Raw genomic sequence first — 16,385 nt, 5'->3', positions numbered from 1 at the left:
ATTTTGCACCATTTTTTATGATATTTCTATTTTGAGGACAATAAAAGCTCCTAAAATTCCCTATATGTAAAGTATTTAGTATGTTATGCAACAGTTACCATAAAATTTGTATTTCGTAAAATTTAGTGATTTTTTTTAAATTTTTTATCCACATTAACAGCTTTCAGGGGTCTGTTTAGAAGAAATTTGGGTCCGTTAACGGACCCTTCACAAAATATCTTTTCATAAAAACGGACCCTTCACAAAATATTTNATAATTTTTAATTTTTCACAAATTATGCCTATATTTTCACAAAATAGGTACCTCTCAGAAAAACCTAGACTGACCCCTGATAATTGTTTTGTTAATCGAATAAACCCTTCCCAGGAAAAGGGGGGGGGGAGGAGAGACAGATGTAAGCGAACTAAATTTTGTCTTCCGCAGACGCTTCTTCCTTTATTCGTCCGAAATTAATATTCTGGTTTCAGCAGTATAGGCTAAATACCAAATGTATTTATATGTTGCATCGCTAATATAGTAACTGCAATTGCTGTTTATTTTTTAAAATTAAATTTTTTTAATTATAATTTTACTGTGTTGAGCATAATCTTGTATGTCTTTACAATTCAAAAACTCCTTTAAAAAGATTTTTTTGCAATTAAACGAACCCTATTTGCACAAATTCACAAAAGCGGACCCTGGTTGAAAGAATGTGACTTAACGTTTATTTTATGTTCACACATTACGAGTAATTTTTTCACAATTTTACAAAAACGGACCTTTCACAAAATGTCTGGACAGACCCCTGGCTTTGTTTATGGAAGATAAGGTTTTTTTTTTATAAATACCACTTTTTTTTCGTGCTCAGTAAATTTAAAACCGAAGATTTATTGTTTTTCAATTCTGAAAACCGTCCTTGTCACTTCGAACGAAGCATACAAAAAGTTTGAAAAGACTGTGATCGGCGATCACAGTCTTTTCAAACGAAAGAACTATGAAAATTCCTCTTCATATAAATTTCATTCCAATTTTGAACCGATCATTCTCTCAATTATCCTCTCCCATTCAATTATGGAGGCCATTATTTTATTGTGTAAAACGCAATTCTTCGGCCTCTTCTAAAAATGGCTTTTCTCGTGGGAAGCGTCGATCTCGGTGGGCGTTGAACTGAATTTGAGAACCACAACCTAAAGAACCACTTAAAAGATTATGAACTAAAAGTATTGTGAGTGCTCTTCACTTGAACAGAGGACTAGCTAGTTTTAGATAGCCCTATTTACTATCTACTGGAAACGCGAGCACAAGACTAATATTAAATTATGTGTTCTTTTCCCTCCAGTTTTATCGCTTAAAGTATCAATTAACGCTTAAGATGTTAGTGGACGACGACAAAGCTCTCAAGGAGATCTGGATTTAGTAAAGTATCAGTTAAATGTATTTTTAGCTGATGAGTGATTTTAAGGTCTCGTATTGTGTGGGAATTCGTTTTAAATGGACGTGAAATCAAAAATGTTGAAGTAAATAGAATATTTTAAAACTCATTTTTTTCAAGTAGTCTGATAGGGAGAAAATCTTTCTTTTTTTCAGTCTCTCAGGAGATCTGTTTCTCTTTTTCAGTCTATCAGAAAATCTTTCTCTTTTTCAGTAAACTGAAATTTATTTTACATAAAATATGAATTTGTTTTACAAAAGTTATTGAATTTTAATTCCTTGTATCCTTTTAAAAAAAGGGGGAGGTTAAATTATAAAATTTTAGCTTAAGCTACTCTAACAATTATTAAATACTGCTGGAATACATAAATGCTTTAATAAAACATCCTATTTATCGTATATTTAAAGAAATATGTGTAAAGAGTATTAAGGCTCGATTGAGATAGGTCGAGACCTTGAGTTGAGTACGGATTTCAGCATCCTCAAATTTTTACTGAACTCTGAACCATTCACTGACCTTTGAACCAAAGAAAAAAAAAATGCATGTTAAGAAAATATATAAATAATAGTAGTGAAGGTCTTAACCTTTTAACACAGATAGGACACTGGTATCCTTTACATATATTTTTTCTAACTCTCTAATTGCAAGTAATAATAAATTTTGGTATTTTTTTTTAGTTATAAAAAACAGTCTAATAGTTGCTAAAAAATATGTTAGATTCTAGGAGTTATTTGTTCTAAAATATAAAATTCAAAAAAAAAAACTTCATTCATATATTGAAAAATGTATCAATAATTAATTTTGTAAATTAAAGAAATTTCAATGATGAATTACTATTTTTCTTAGATATTAATAACTGAAAAGTACAAATTTGAAAAATTACATTTTGGGAATGAGTCATGTTTGGTAAATTTTACCTTTAAAGCAAAAGGGACACTGGTGTCCAATGTTGTATTTCATAACCAAAAATTATTAAAATGCATCATATAATATTTTTCTCTTATTTTGACCTGAATTGAGAAAATGATGAATTGACAGAATGATGAAAAATATGTTCATTAAAAATTCTGTGTTAAAGGGTTTAAACTTTTTACTTATTGTAGGACTGCTGAGTGGATGATTAAGATTTAATTGCAACTCAATACATTATATTGTTTCTAATTTGATAAGTTATTTATATCAATCTCTAATAAGCTTAGTCTATGGATATTTTAATTATAAATATTACAGAAGAAAGCATTACTTGTGAATTAATGCTCTAAAACCTTTACTAAAAATACTGACAACCTTTTTTTTTTTTTCAAAAAAAATTTTTTTTTAAAGCTAAAGCACCTTATGGGCAAGTGTACTAATGATAATTAGGACCTGAATGTTGCCTAAATATTATTTTAAATTACTCATATAATAGGATTCAAACAGTTCTATTGCTCTCTGTGAAAGAATTGATCATACGCATGAAAATCAATTTATTTATATTACAAACGATATTACGATACCGATAACATTCCAATGTGTTTAGCAATTTTGCGGTGTCATTGTTTTGCATGGCAGTTATGCTATAGTTTTGACTAGACGTTAAAAATAAGCTAAAAAGTTTGAAATATCAGCTTTCTGTTTTGAGGTCTGTCTGCGTTTTCTTGTAGTTATTGATTGAATACAATCCCTTACCTTCCATTCTACACCTTAATTACGTTTACTGTTACTAGAAATGAAAGTATTTTATTTATACTTTTGTAAACTACTAGTATAGCTCGTTCACCAGGAGTTGGCACTTGGCTCCGCCTTCATCACGTGGTATGCGACGATACTATTTCGCTATTTTTGGGAGAAGGTTGGGAGCAATCCTGAACAATGTTGCTATTTGGCGATCGTTTAGCAAAAATATTTATTTCGCAAACTTTATGTGCATTTTTTTAACAATAAATATTTCATAAATTTGATGATATTTTGCACCATTTTTTATGATATTTCTTTCTTTTGAGTGAATAGTTTGTCCTTTATGAGACATTTCGCTGGGAGAACAGCAGTTTTTAAATTTAAACTATATTTAATTAGCTAGTGTAACAAAATGTATAATAGTAGATGATAAAGCAAAGTAAGTGACTGAAAAAGAATTCACTTTTCGTGTTTGGCGCAAATTAAGGGTTGTCTCAATTTCAACAACATGTTTCTCTTCTAACTCCCACGCTGAAATGAACTCTGCGTCCCAGGAGGTGGAGCCAAGTCTCAACTTCTGGTGAACGAACTATAGTCTGGTCCGGATAGCCTGGTCGATAGGGGGCTGGGCCCATGTCCGAGAGTTGGTGGGCTCGAACCACGCTAGTCGAAGGCTCCCCGTGTAGTAAAATGGTGACTGATGCATGTTAAATCTGTCGAGTCGCAAAGTCCTCCATGTTCTTATAACAAATCATAGCATCTGGGGGTACTGAATTGGAGATTGATCGTTCTCTGATTCAGGTTACGATCTGTGGATGAAGGAATGGATGTATGAATGGATCCGCCCTATAAACGGTACGTGACGTATGGGTGTGGCAGAACTCGAATTCTTGACCATAGATGGCACCACGGGAAAACAAGAACAATCGCAACCCTCTGCCTTAACAGGCATACGTCAACAACTACTAGTAGTTGAAATATATATGAGCTTTTGTACCTACAATGGTTATGTAAAGTTATCATTGGATTTACTTCGAAAAAAATAAGATTAATTGGTAATTTAAGTCACAATAAATGAAAAATATTATATTTAGTATTTTAATAATTTTTGGTTATGAAATGCAGCCTGAAACATCGGTGTCTTTTTCTGCTTTATAGGTAAATTCTTCGAAATTCTACTCACTTCCAAACAGTAATTTTTTTAAATTTGAGCTTATTTTGCGATATTTTTTAGATCTAAGAGAAACAATTATTTTTTATTGAAATTTCTTTAATTAACGAAATCAATTAATGGATAAATTTTTAAATATGATTGAAACAATTTTCGAACTACTTTTTTTAGGAATTTTATATTTTAGTACAAATATAATTTCGATAATCTAACACATTTTTTTAGTAACTATTCGACTGTTTTTTATGTTTTAAAAAAGCCACGATATATTTTTTGTTGTAATTAGAACGTTAGAAAACAAATAAGGGACAAATGTGTCCCATCTGTGTCAGGGTTAAGCTGCTTTTGTATATTCGTAAGAGAGACAGACCACTTTCTGACTAAATGCAGTTCTCAAATTTCCAATAAAGGTCTATGTTTGATGTTTTAATGGTTTTCTGACGCTACGAGCTAAATTCATTAGCAATTACAGTTAATCACTAATCAAAATTTCAAACACTTTTCGGTTAATTAAAATGCTTAAATTTCAAATGAAGATCACTACTTAATGGCTATACAAGTTTCAAGAGTTTCCTAATAAACTCATCAAGCAGAATTTATCGCCAAATAAATTTTACTCACTAATAGAAATTTTGACCACTTTCTGTCAGAAACTTTGACGTTAAAGAAGAAGAAAAAAATTAAATCTAGTTTTTTAACATAGTTTTAAGTAAGAAAAATTCATGTTTTTCCAGTCATCTTGTTTTGAATCGTGGATAATTCGCAGTAGAAAAGTAATTCGTATGCCATAATTTGTTTGCATTTTGATTGTTTGAAAATTAATTTTTTTTTCAAAAATAATTTGAACCTTTTTTTTTCAAGTATTTGAAAATTTTTGGTTTACTCGGTTAACATGAATTATCTTTTCAAAATTTTAAATTACTAATGGACGTGAAACAGAATTAGTCGTGAAAAATTTCTCCCGTTCTTTATAGCTTTCTATTTTCTAATGTTAAAAAAAAAAAGAAAAAGAAAATTGTTGGAAGGAGTGGTTTAAATGCGATTCCAAATATTAAAATGCTCCAGACTAGAGCCTTGTGTTTTAGTGTCATAATCAATTCTATAATAGGTTATTATTTTTATTTACCGTTAATTAATACGTTGGATAAAATCCATTTTCAATCTATATTTATAGCCACTGAATATCCTGTTTCACTGTGTCAGGTTAAATATAAATTTTATAATTGAATTATATTTGGAACTGATAAAGTTCGTGTAGTAATAAATTCTTTCTTTAGTTTCCATTTAAAATATCCTTGCCTTTTTTAACTTGAGCTATCGTGATTTATGACATATTGGAACTCTTGACGAGTGCCTATATAAACTACATCAAAGTGTGAAACATAATTATTTTTTTCACGTTAATTTACCAGTTACTTCAATACAAAGCAAGCTATATATAAATATTACAAATAATTGATGTGACGTGCGTGTTCCTTTTCACTTCAAGAAGTAGCTATATTTAGACTCAAAACATTATGGTCTTGTTTTCAAGCATTTTTTATTTTTCCCCCACTTCAATGGCGTGTGTAACCAAGTTAACATTTATTTGTGTATTTTTTTGTGTTTGACACAATGGTTCTTCTCTTGCAATTTCTTTTATGGTGAACACTGTAAAAATACATTTAAAATTAGTTTTTAAAATTTAACAAAATTACAGGAATTATTAGTTTGTTGTTTTTATTTTACTATATTTTAATATTCTTAATTTTACTCCCAGTATACGGTTCAACGACGAGCACAACCGAATTACTGACATTTATTTGTGTATTTGGCAAGCAATAGTCTCCTAAATTTTTTTTTTTGTGGCGAAATACATGCGAATCTAGCTCTTAAAATTTAACAAAATTATAGGAATGATTAATTTATTGCTCTAACTACATTATTAAAATTTTGAATCTATGAATTTCAAATCTGGTTTCTTTTGATATATTCAGTAAAACATTGCTTGTGAGTCTCAAAAAATCTAATAAAAAATGTGCATCATGTTCAAATTATACTTTCCTTCTCTCCTTTAAAATGTTTGTCTTCTCGAAGAAAAACATCTGTTAGAATCTGCATTGGTACCTTACGTGTATCAGTTCATTAATTCTGTTGAAGGGAGATACAGTTTCTCCGAAATCAAATAGTAAGGGTACATTTATCGGGAATACGCAAGGCTTATAAACTTTTTTCAGAAGATCTGTGACTAATTCTTCTATACAGTAATGGGAAAATAGAATTTTTCTAAGGAAACGGAGAGTGCACAAGCACATTTGACACATGCCGGCCTCTTATGACAAATGCTACTCTCTATCTAATCCGTAACAAAAATTAACATAGCAATCTTTTTTATCAGATGGTGTGTATTGTTCTTTAAAATTCAGTTTAAATATTTTATAAAGGAATGAAACATTTCCAAGAGAAGCGCAAGAAGCCAAGATTTAAATCAGCTTGATATAAAATTGTGTTTTAAATAAACTGATTTTTTAAAAGAAACGGAAACCGTTGTTTTGAATCGACTGATTTTTTTTTTAAAAAAAAAAAAGAAAGAAAAGTTATTTTAAATCAAACGAGTTTCGTAAAAAATCGTTGATCTAAAAATTTCATTTTTATGTAATGTAATATTGCTTAAATTTTTATTGATCTTCATAGTTTTAAAACATATTGTAAATAGGAAACTGAATTACAGCTCTTTTGAAAAGACATTTTAAAAATCTTTATTCAGAATGCTAACTAGGAACAAAGTGAAAATTTATTGCAGTTGTTGTATAAAATAATTTTGAATTAAAACGTAAAGGGATTATTTTATTATAAAGGATAATTTTGTGATTTTTTTTTAATAAAGTTTTTTTCAGTTGTTGATATTGATGCAATTCTGTTCCCTTTTAATAAATTTAAATCATTCATTTGCAAGCATTTATCGATTTTTAATGCAAAAAAATAGTTTGAAATGTATTGTTACGATTGACTTTTAATAAATTTTAATTTTTAATTAGGTATATTTGTAAAATTTAATTTATTGCAAACTAAAGTACCTTTAAAAAATCAAATTTAGTTTTTTTTAACAAAAATATCGAAAAAAAAATTCACGAATCCTGAAAGGGACACATTTTCTGACGTTATTAAAGCTTATGCCCCCTTTTTGCCTATACCACCTCCTGATTCATAATAAAATTGATATTTTCAAATAAATTTAAAACGAAGTATTTCTTTGAAGTGATTCCACTCATTATCTGAACTTTTTTTTGTATCAATTTACTTTTGCAAACGTTGATATTGGTAAAGCTTGAAGAGAGGCGCAGATCCTTTCTTCAGTGAAGAAGACGCTAGGATGATCTTGAAGAAGTGCGCTGTTTATGTCCAGCGATGCGTAGAGAGCAGTCACAATAGAACAATGATGGGATACCGCCTGCCTGGGTCAAGTTGAATAGAACACCAACACCAGACTTAAATAAATGAAGAATAAAAAAAAAACGAGAGTACATTGGCAAGGAGTAAATCTATTCGGTCATTGGCAAACGTTAATGAATCGGAACCTTTCCAATTGACGAAATGCAGTGAGAATTCATTATGGCTATGCGGTTTTATTATTTGGTTCATATTCATTGATATTATTTTTTCTTTACTTTAGCGGCGTTTTAATTTTTTTTTCTTTTCGTTTTGAGAATGAAATGTGAAACAAAGAATTTCATAAAAATTAGGATATTTCATAACAATTTATAAATTTTAAAACAAATAATTACCTTAATTAGAAATTAAATACATATTAAAGAGCGGCTACACTTCTAATATGAAAAACCATTTGTGATTAAAATTTTAATTATTTAAGTTATTGGTAAAATTTTTTTTATTCCACAGAGATAGGGTTTGAGGACTCATTCGTAATTATTTGAGAAGTAAATATTAAAATTTATAAAAAATTAACGTGGCAGATTCATAAGATATTTATATGTGAATCGATGCTTTTTCTAATACCTATTTCTCAATAATTACAGTAAGTACTTATTCATGGAATGGCAAAATCGTGTTGTTGTAATGTGATAATTATGTTTGCTTTATCTGAATGTTTAAAAAGCTTTTATAAAATATATATAATGATTAAAATACTAACAAAACAAAGAGAGAAAAAAATTAAAAACACTTTTTAAAAGAGAATTAGAAAAATTATTATAATTATTATTTTTTTTTAATTTAAAAAGAATGGGAGAAAGTAAAGCAATGAGAAGATATAATCTTGTCAGCTAACATGATTATATCCGCAAAATAGTGCTTTCTAATATTGTAATAATATAGCCAAAGAAAAATATATTAATACAATAGTGTGAGAAGTACCAAAAAGAAAAGAAACAGATTCCAAAATAAAACGAAAATACAAAATAAAACGAACGTAGAAATATAAAACTAAAAGCAAAAACAGACATTCATGTCTTTACTGACATCTTGCAAAATTTTATTTAAAAATATTTTCGTAATTAAGTTGCCAAATTACAAAATATTAAATAAATCGTATATATTATATATTATACACATATAAATATATATATGTACAAACTTGAATGTGATTCAAATTTTTAATTCATCCTAATGTGTGGAATGAACCTAAAAGGCATAGCTGACTAAATTTTAGAAATAGCTATATATACAGTCAGACTTCTATTTAACGAACTTCCATTTTACGAATTTCTCTATTTTGCGATTTTTTTCTAGGAACCAAGAAATTTTTGGAAGTTTCTTTGTAAAATAACTTCCAAATAGCGATGTGAATTTTCTATTTATCGAACTTTTCTTTGGGATTCACTTTCTTTATTTCCCAAAATATTTTAGAACATTTCAAACTTGTTAATGCAATTTATAGGGGAAATTACCTTGAATTGATTTTCGATACCTCTTGACTTTTAGAGAAAGCATTAAAATCCCTTTCCCTTTTTGTTTGCATTTCAAACGAAAAACTCAGACAAAATTAAAGGATTCTATTAGTAGCAATTAAACTTAAGAACACATGTTGTAGCTTATGTTTAAAATTACTTTTACAATAAAAGCATCTATGATTTTATACGTGAATTTTTTTTTTTTTTTAGTTGAAAATGTATGTAGCATGATAGTGTAACACTGGATAATATTTTGCTCTATTCTTGCTTTTCATGCAGATTTCTTTTGTGGTTAAGATTTATAAAATAAATAGTAGATACTGGTTTACAAGATAAAAGTGTATCAATTGCTATTTTAATTATGTCTAGCTTTTATGAATTTAAAGCTTGTTTTGTGTTGCTTAAGTTTTTCAAAAGGTAATTTTCCATTTACCGAATTTTCCATATAACGAACTTATTTGCAGGATTTAGCGACTTCATTATATAGAGGTCCGACTACAAACTCTTGGAAATTTAATAAAGTTGCATTTAGTGTGTTATAATTTATGGTTAAGTTCATTTTCTAATTAAAAATTGCTTATCTATTGTTTGTTTTATAGAATGTTGAAAAGAGCAACAGTACCAGATCTGGCTCTTAGGAATGATGAGTAAGCATTTCATTTTGCATTTATTTATTTAATCAATTTTATTTAATACTGAATTTTATGTAATACTGATGTAGAGTTGTAAATTAATTTTAGAAAACTTTTTAATTAATGTTGAATTTGAATTAAAATTTAAGCATTAATATGTGATGTATCATTTTTTGAAGCTTCTAAATGAAATTTGGTTTTCTTTTAGACTTTCTACAATTTAAGAATGGATGTTAACAAACATTAATTTTTATTATAATTAGTATAATTTTTTTAGTTTTATTTTCTATTAGTGTTTTTACATAATTTTATTTAAGCTCAATACTTTTGATTAAAATTATCTTATAAAAAACAACAGACATTAAAATAGCTAATTTAAAGTTATAAAATATGTTAAGTTTTAAACATAAAATGAACCCCACTACAAATAATTAAAACTTGTATCATAATTTTGACGCTTTTATGTATTTTTAATGATTATCTTTTGCATATGAAAGAAGTGATTGAAATTAAACATTGATTTTAATTTTTTTCTGATCTGTTAGAATTTCAGGAAGTCAACACATGTATTTTTAAACATATGTAGATCTTGCATAGTAAAGCCATCTTTACAAATTATCCAAAAGGGTATTTTTAAAACAATTTTAATTAAAGCGCCACAATTTCCTTACATGAAATAAAATGCATCCTTCGTGTATTGTACTGTTATAAATAGGAAATTTCTAGAAAGTATAAAGCACCTGTCTAAAAACAATACTAAAAAACAGTTTAGTGAAAAGAATCTTCTTTTGAAAAAAAGATAATTCATTATTGTATCACCTCAACCCCTTCGTAAATAATGATATTTATTATAAAACACAAATTATTTTATATCTCAATTGATTTTTTTCAAAAAAAAAAAAACTGAAATTATAGCTATAATTCAAGATTCGTTTAAACTTGGTAGATAGTGGAAAAATCAGTAATCTAAGATCCATAATCAAACATCCATATATATTCCTTGTATCTGATAAATTGAAGTATTATGGTAAAACATATGTAAAAACAATCCTACAATAAAAGCTGAACTGTGTAAAAAAAAATCTGATTGTTAGTAGTATTTAATATTGAACTAAACTGCATTATTTTTGCAATAACTGCTGAATTTGCATAATATGCTGAATGCAAATAATATGCAAATGGTTAGTTATATTATCTTCAATTATTAATTATGTCTTCTAAGACCTGAAAAAATTAACTAATAAATGTTTTTTTTTTTTTTTTTTAAATTCTAGATGGTCATGAAAATGATGTATTTAACAGTGATGATGATCAAGCTATTATAGCCAAATATGATGCAGGTAGATCTGAAACCAATGAAATTCTTTCATGGGAAGATCCAGCTCTAGAAGTTTACCATGTTACTGATCGATATGGATTTATACAGTAAGCCCATTTTTATTCTTTCTTCATTTTCGAAATTTCAATATCTTTTTTGAGAAATATTAGAATTAGCTATGATGACACTGAGAAACAGGTTCTTGAGAAAGACATTTAATTGATTCCCGGTGGCAGCTTGAAGCTCACGAAACTGTAGATTAATTGGTCAGTCAAGACAATGAAGGCAGCTTGATAGCAATGCTAATCATATTGCAATATCAGCTTACTTACTTTACTTACTTATCCTACTTCGTGGCTGATGGCACATAAGGCCTTTATTTTCTTGTGCCAGCTCACTCGGTCTTTTGCACAAGATCTCGCCTCAAACCAGCTCGTCTTCTTTCCTGTTCCACCTTTCTTCTCCATGTTAGCATGGATCTACCTCTTTTTCGTTTGCCATCTGGTGCCCATGTTAAGAATACTGATGGTATTCTTTTTTTTTCTCCAATGCCCACCTGGGTTAACATTCGTAAATTCAGGCTTATTTTCAATTAATCAGGCTAGATTTGTTGACCACTCTTTCATGGCTAACCATATAAGTTGGACAAAATTTGCACCTTCAGTAATGACAGATAATACAGAGAATGAAAGAAAACCCATGCCTTGTCCGGGATTCGAACCCAGAGCCTTTCTGGTGCAATGCCAGTTCCCTGACCCCTACACAGTCCGGTCAGCGCTGATGGTATTCTTGTCGGAGGCATTCTCAATTTGTGACCTATCCCTTTTCATCTTTTTCTTTTTATACTGATCGTGTTTGGTTCTTGTCTGGCTTTACTTTATAGAGATCTGAATTTGATATGATCTTAAGCCAGAATATTTCTCAAGCATCTGTTTTGCCAACTATTTCGTTTTGTACTCTATCTGGTTACATAATTCAAAATTACTTTATATTTTCTTGCTTTCAGTCTAATTTAATATACCAAAATATTTATTATGATAGTAAATATTCCGATAAAGCAAGAAGGAAATATAAACCTTAACTTAACAAGTTAAAGCTGGGGTTTGTCAATTCTAGTCGGTTAACGCTCAAGAAATACCAGGCAATGAACACTTTGCAGAATAAATGTTATTTATGTATTATCTACTAATATAATGCTTTATATAAATTTTTATATCAAAACTTTGGGTTTAAACATATTGGGATTGATTAGACCTTTAAATGGTTAAGAGGGGAAGATTTGGAGATTCTTTGTGCTTAAACTGACTACTTGGTTAGTCCACACTTGAATGGCAATATTTCTCATTGTTACTTTATCTATAACATATAAAGGGTGAGTCGGAATAAGACAGCTGAAGTTCTAAGTGAGGTAGGGCAATTGCATTGGAACCCATGACTGAAAATATCACCATACACCTTTTGAGGTGCTTCCCTTATTATAAACTTCTTTTTGTGTGTTTGTGAACTTTTTACTATATAAATTATCTTAATTTCAACTTTTTTGAATGATTAATGTCTAAGCTAGCATTAAAATTGGTTCGGTATTAGATTTGGCAACTAACTTGTCAAGCTCACCAAATCTTCTAAATTGGATTAAAAATCTAATACTAAACTGTTCAACAATAATTATTTGAAAACATAAAAAAGAGATAAATAAAAGTTACTGTTCAAAGGCACATGCAGAAACAGTCAATAACAGGGAAGTGCCCCTAGAGGTTAAGAGGTGACATTTCCAGTGATGGGTTCCTATGCAATTCTTATGATGTGCCCTACTTCCCTTGTTCTTATATTTAAAAAGACTACAAATAAGCCTCACATATATATTGTTTTTCTTTTAAATATCATGTAAATGTGTTTCTTTTATTAATATGTAAAAGTATATTTCATTTTCGTAATTTATTTTTCAGTGATCACAGGCTTCCAGAAAAGCTTTCAGCTCATGAAACAAAGGTACTTTTTCTTCACCATTCCAACACTGTTTTTGATTAAATTTAAAACCTATTTTTGTTTTTTCCTCATGTGATTATGCTGATTTCTATGCAAATTAGTTTGAATAGAGCTTACACATTGTTTAATAGAACTTTGCGTGGAATATGTTTTTCTGTATTTGACTTTTTAAAAAAAATTTTGTGAACTGTATTTAATTAATAATTTTTGAATGCTACTTGGATTCATTCATTTCTCCTTTAAGAAATCTTAATTCAAAATGAAAAATTGTTTTATTGGAATGAATACTGATTGAATAAAATTTATAATATTTAATTCCTTACGTTTGCATTTTGGTTTAGTTTAGTTTTGCTCCTTGTAAATTGTTAATGTCTTATTTAGATTCGTGAGCGAGAAAATGAAAGAGTTGGAAAATGGCTGAAAATGATTAAAAACTGGGATAAATATGCTGGTAGTGAAAAGGTAATTATCACAAAGCTTTTAAAGTTCAAATGTTATTAATTGAAAGAATCCTAGTGTCTGCTCTTGATTTTTATTAATAAAATATTTTTTATTTTCTGTATGTTTTTATTTATATTATGTTACTGAATTTATTTACTATTTACTATTAAATTCACATTAACTTAATTTTTCTGAAGTTGACATTTAATTCTTAAGCTTATTTGTTTTTGAGCTAAAGTTAAATAATCCAATACCTTTTGTAAGTTATTAAATTAATTTGAAATGGGAAGATGTATGAAAATTCAGAGTGGTCACAAAAGAGGGAAAAAGCAGGGAATTATCTGAGAATTTAATGTGTGAACCTGACATGAAGAAATATTTTGTGATCTCGAGATCTCTCGTCTTACAAGAGCTACTAGTGCAGGGATGGCTAACCAATGGCACGCAAGCCATTGGTTCGCAACACAATATTTTGGGCACTCCACCGATCACCATTGTTGTTACACTATGAATTGTTATTACACAAATGTTATTACGCTATGAAGCATATGTAACAATTAAATTAAAATTCACAAAAAACAAACAAAATAAACAATTATAATTAAAAAAAATTAATGCTAAAAAAGCAATTAATAACCTTAAAAAACAAGCTAACAATCAATAACTAGCAAAAAAAATCAACTGTCCTGCTTAAACTAACATCTTACAACCTAATATAAGTTATTGGTCATCTAATCTGCAACAACAGAAGTCACACTGATATTACTTTAAGTTGAATTACGTGTATAACTGAGACATGAAATTATTTGACGGCATATCTATGACCTCATTAAGCAATTTTTTAGAGAAAATGGCATGTTGGTGTATAAAGGTTCGCCACCCCTGCACTAGTGTATTTGCAAACTAAGAGCTACTAATGTAATTGCAACTTTTTTCGTCATAGAAATTAATGTAATGATATTACTAATAACTATGAAGAAAAAAAACTTCATTGTGAAAAGAGTTGAACAAAAGTTATTCCCCCATTATTCAAATACCCCAAATGTCAGGGACTCTACACTTAAAAAAAAAATTTATAAAAAAGCTCAAATATATCAAAAATAAAAATCTTAAAAATGAAATATTATCTTTAACATCTAAAGCACTGGTATAGACCATGTATTCATAACCAACTAATATATATAGTTTGCACCAATGTTTCTTTCTTTGTCTANCGGATAATCCGTTTCCTTACTTTACAATATTTTTTAGATTTTATTTACAGTATGTTTTTATTCATATTCCGTTACTGAATTTTAACTGTTAAATTCACATTAACTTAATTTTTCTGTTGTTGACATTTAAGTCTTAAGCTTATTTGTTTTTGAGCTAAAGTTGAATAATCCAATACCTTTTGTAAGTTATTAAATTAATTTAAAATGGGAAGATGTATGAAAATTCAGAGTGGTCACAAAACAGGGAGAAAGCAGGGAATTATCTGAGAATTTAATGTGTGAACCTGACATGAAGAAATATTTTGTGATTTCGATATCTCGTCTTACAAGAGCTACTAATGTATTTGCAAACTTAGAGCTACTAATGTAATTGCAACATTTTTCGTCATAGAAATTAATGTAATGATATTACTAATAACTATGAAGAAAAAAAGCTTCATTCTGAAAAGAGTTGAGCAAACGTTATTCCCCCATTATTCAAATACCCCAAATGTCAGGACTCTACACTTAAAAAAAAAATTATAAAAAAGGCTCAAATATATCAAAAATAAAAATCTTAAAAATGAAATATTATCTTTAACATCTAAAGCACTGGTATAGACCATGTATTCATTACCAACTAATATATATAGTTTGCACCAATGTTTCTTCATTGTCTATGTGTTTGGCATTATATTGTGTAAGTAAAATTTGTGTTCGGAAAAAAAAATCGGTTAATTCTTAACTTGCCATCAGTATAATTTTCAGTTTAGTTTTCCCTCTAAAAGTGGAATTAAAGATTTAATAGATTTGTTCTTTAAATTCCTTATTCCTAAAATACAAATTTTTCAATTTTTATTTTTTAAATTTCGATGTTATTATTTGTAATTGTAAAATTTTTCTTATAAATTTTTACCGATTTATAAAACTTGCAAGAGATATTGCTTGTGTTAAATTAGTTCTAAATAGCTGATTCTCTTATGTTAACTCTATGGAAATATTCAAACATCTTGCACTTATCTCAGAAAGTTAAGCTGTTTTGATAACAAGCAAACTCTCTGAGAAATTTTTTATTTCTGTGGAAATATCTAAGAAAGTTAGATTGATTTTTCTTCATCAATTTCTTTTATTTAATGTTGGTGATAGGATCTTGAAATGTCTAGTTTTATTATTTTGATGACATGCTACTTGTGTTGAAAGTTATCAAAATTCTTTCTGATTGAAACATTTCAGTATAGCTTCTGTTATTTCAGATTGAATGTGTCTTGTAATGTGTGATTTAATTATTTTGATATCATAATTTAAATGGATTTAACTGAACCTTAACTTTTTATTTTGTTGCTATATGATGAAAAAATATGATTATTATACAGCACAGTACCAAATTTTAGTCAGCTTTATTATAAGAAGAAGAAAAAAAGAAAACTTTATCAAAATAGATTCTTAACTTTATCAGTTTACCTGTGCCAGAAATTCTTAGTTTTTCTTTTAAGTTATTACAAAGTGCAAAAAAAGCAAATCGACTGAAAACGTTCTATATTTATTTTAAAATTTAATAAAATTAAAGTCAATCTTAATTGTTGTTAAATTATAACAGCAATTAATTATCACATCTTCTGATATATATTACCAAAAATTTTCAGAATCTGATAATTATAAAAAAACTTTCAAAGCAAAGGAAATATTA

The 16,385-nt window shown here is 28.3% G+C and overlaps 1 protein-coding gene across 1 annotated transcript in view; it reads left to right on the top strand.

Moving 5' to 3' along the window:
- The window catches only part of LOC107457065 (USP6 N-terminal-like protein), a 58,331-nt gene that overhangs the window by 21,514 nt on the left and 20,432 nt on the right, over positions 1-16,385 (top strand). The window contains exons 2-5 of the mRNA XM_016075113.3: positions 9,728-9,775; positions 11,035-11,185; positions 13,025-13,067; positions 13,446-13,526. Of these exons, the coding sequence (XP_015930599.1) occupies positions 9,769-9,775; positions 11,035-11,185; positions 13,025-13,067; positions 13,446-13,526 (282 nt within the window). The 5' untranslated portion in view covers positions 9,728-9,768. The remainder of the gene's footprint in view (positions 1-9,727; positions 9,776-11,034; positions 11,186-13,024; positions 13,068-13,445; positions 13,527-16,385) is intronic.

The sequence above is a fragment of the Parasteatoda tepidariorum genome, chromosome 5 (assembly GCF_043381705.1).
Source record: "Parasteatoda tepidariorum isolate YZ-2023 chromosome 5, CAS_Ptep_4.0, whole genome shotgun sequence".
NCBI lineage: Eukaryota > Metazoa > Arthropoda > Arachnida > Araneae > Theridiidae > Parasteatoda > Parasteatoda tepidariorum.
This window is presented reverse-complemented; position numbering and strand designations above follow the sequence as displayed.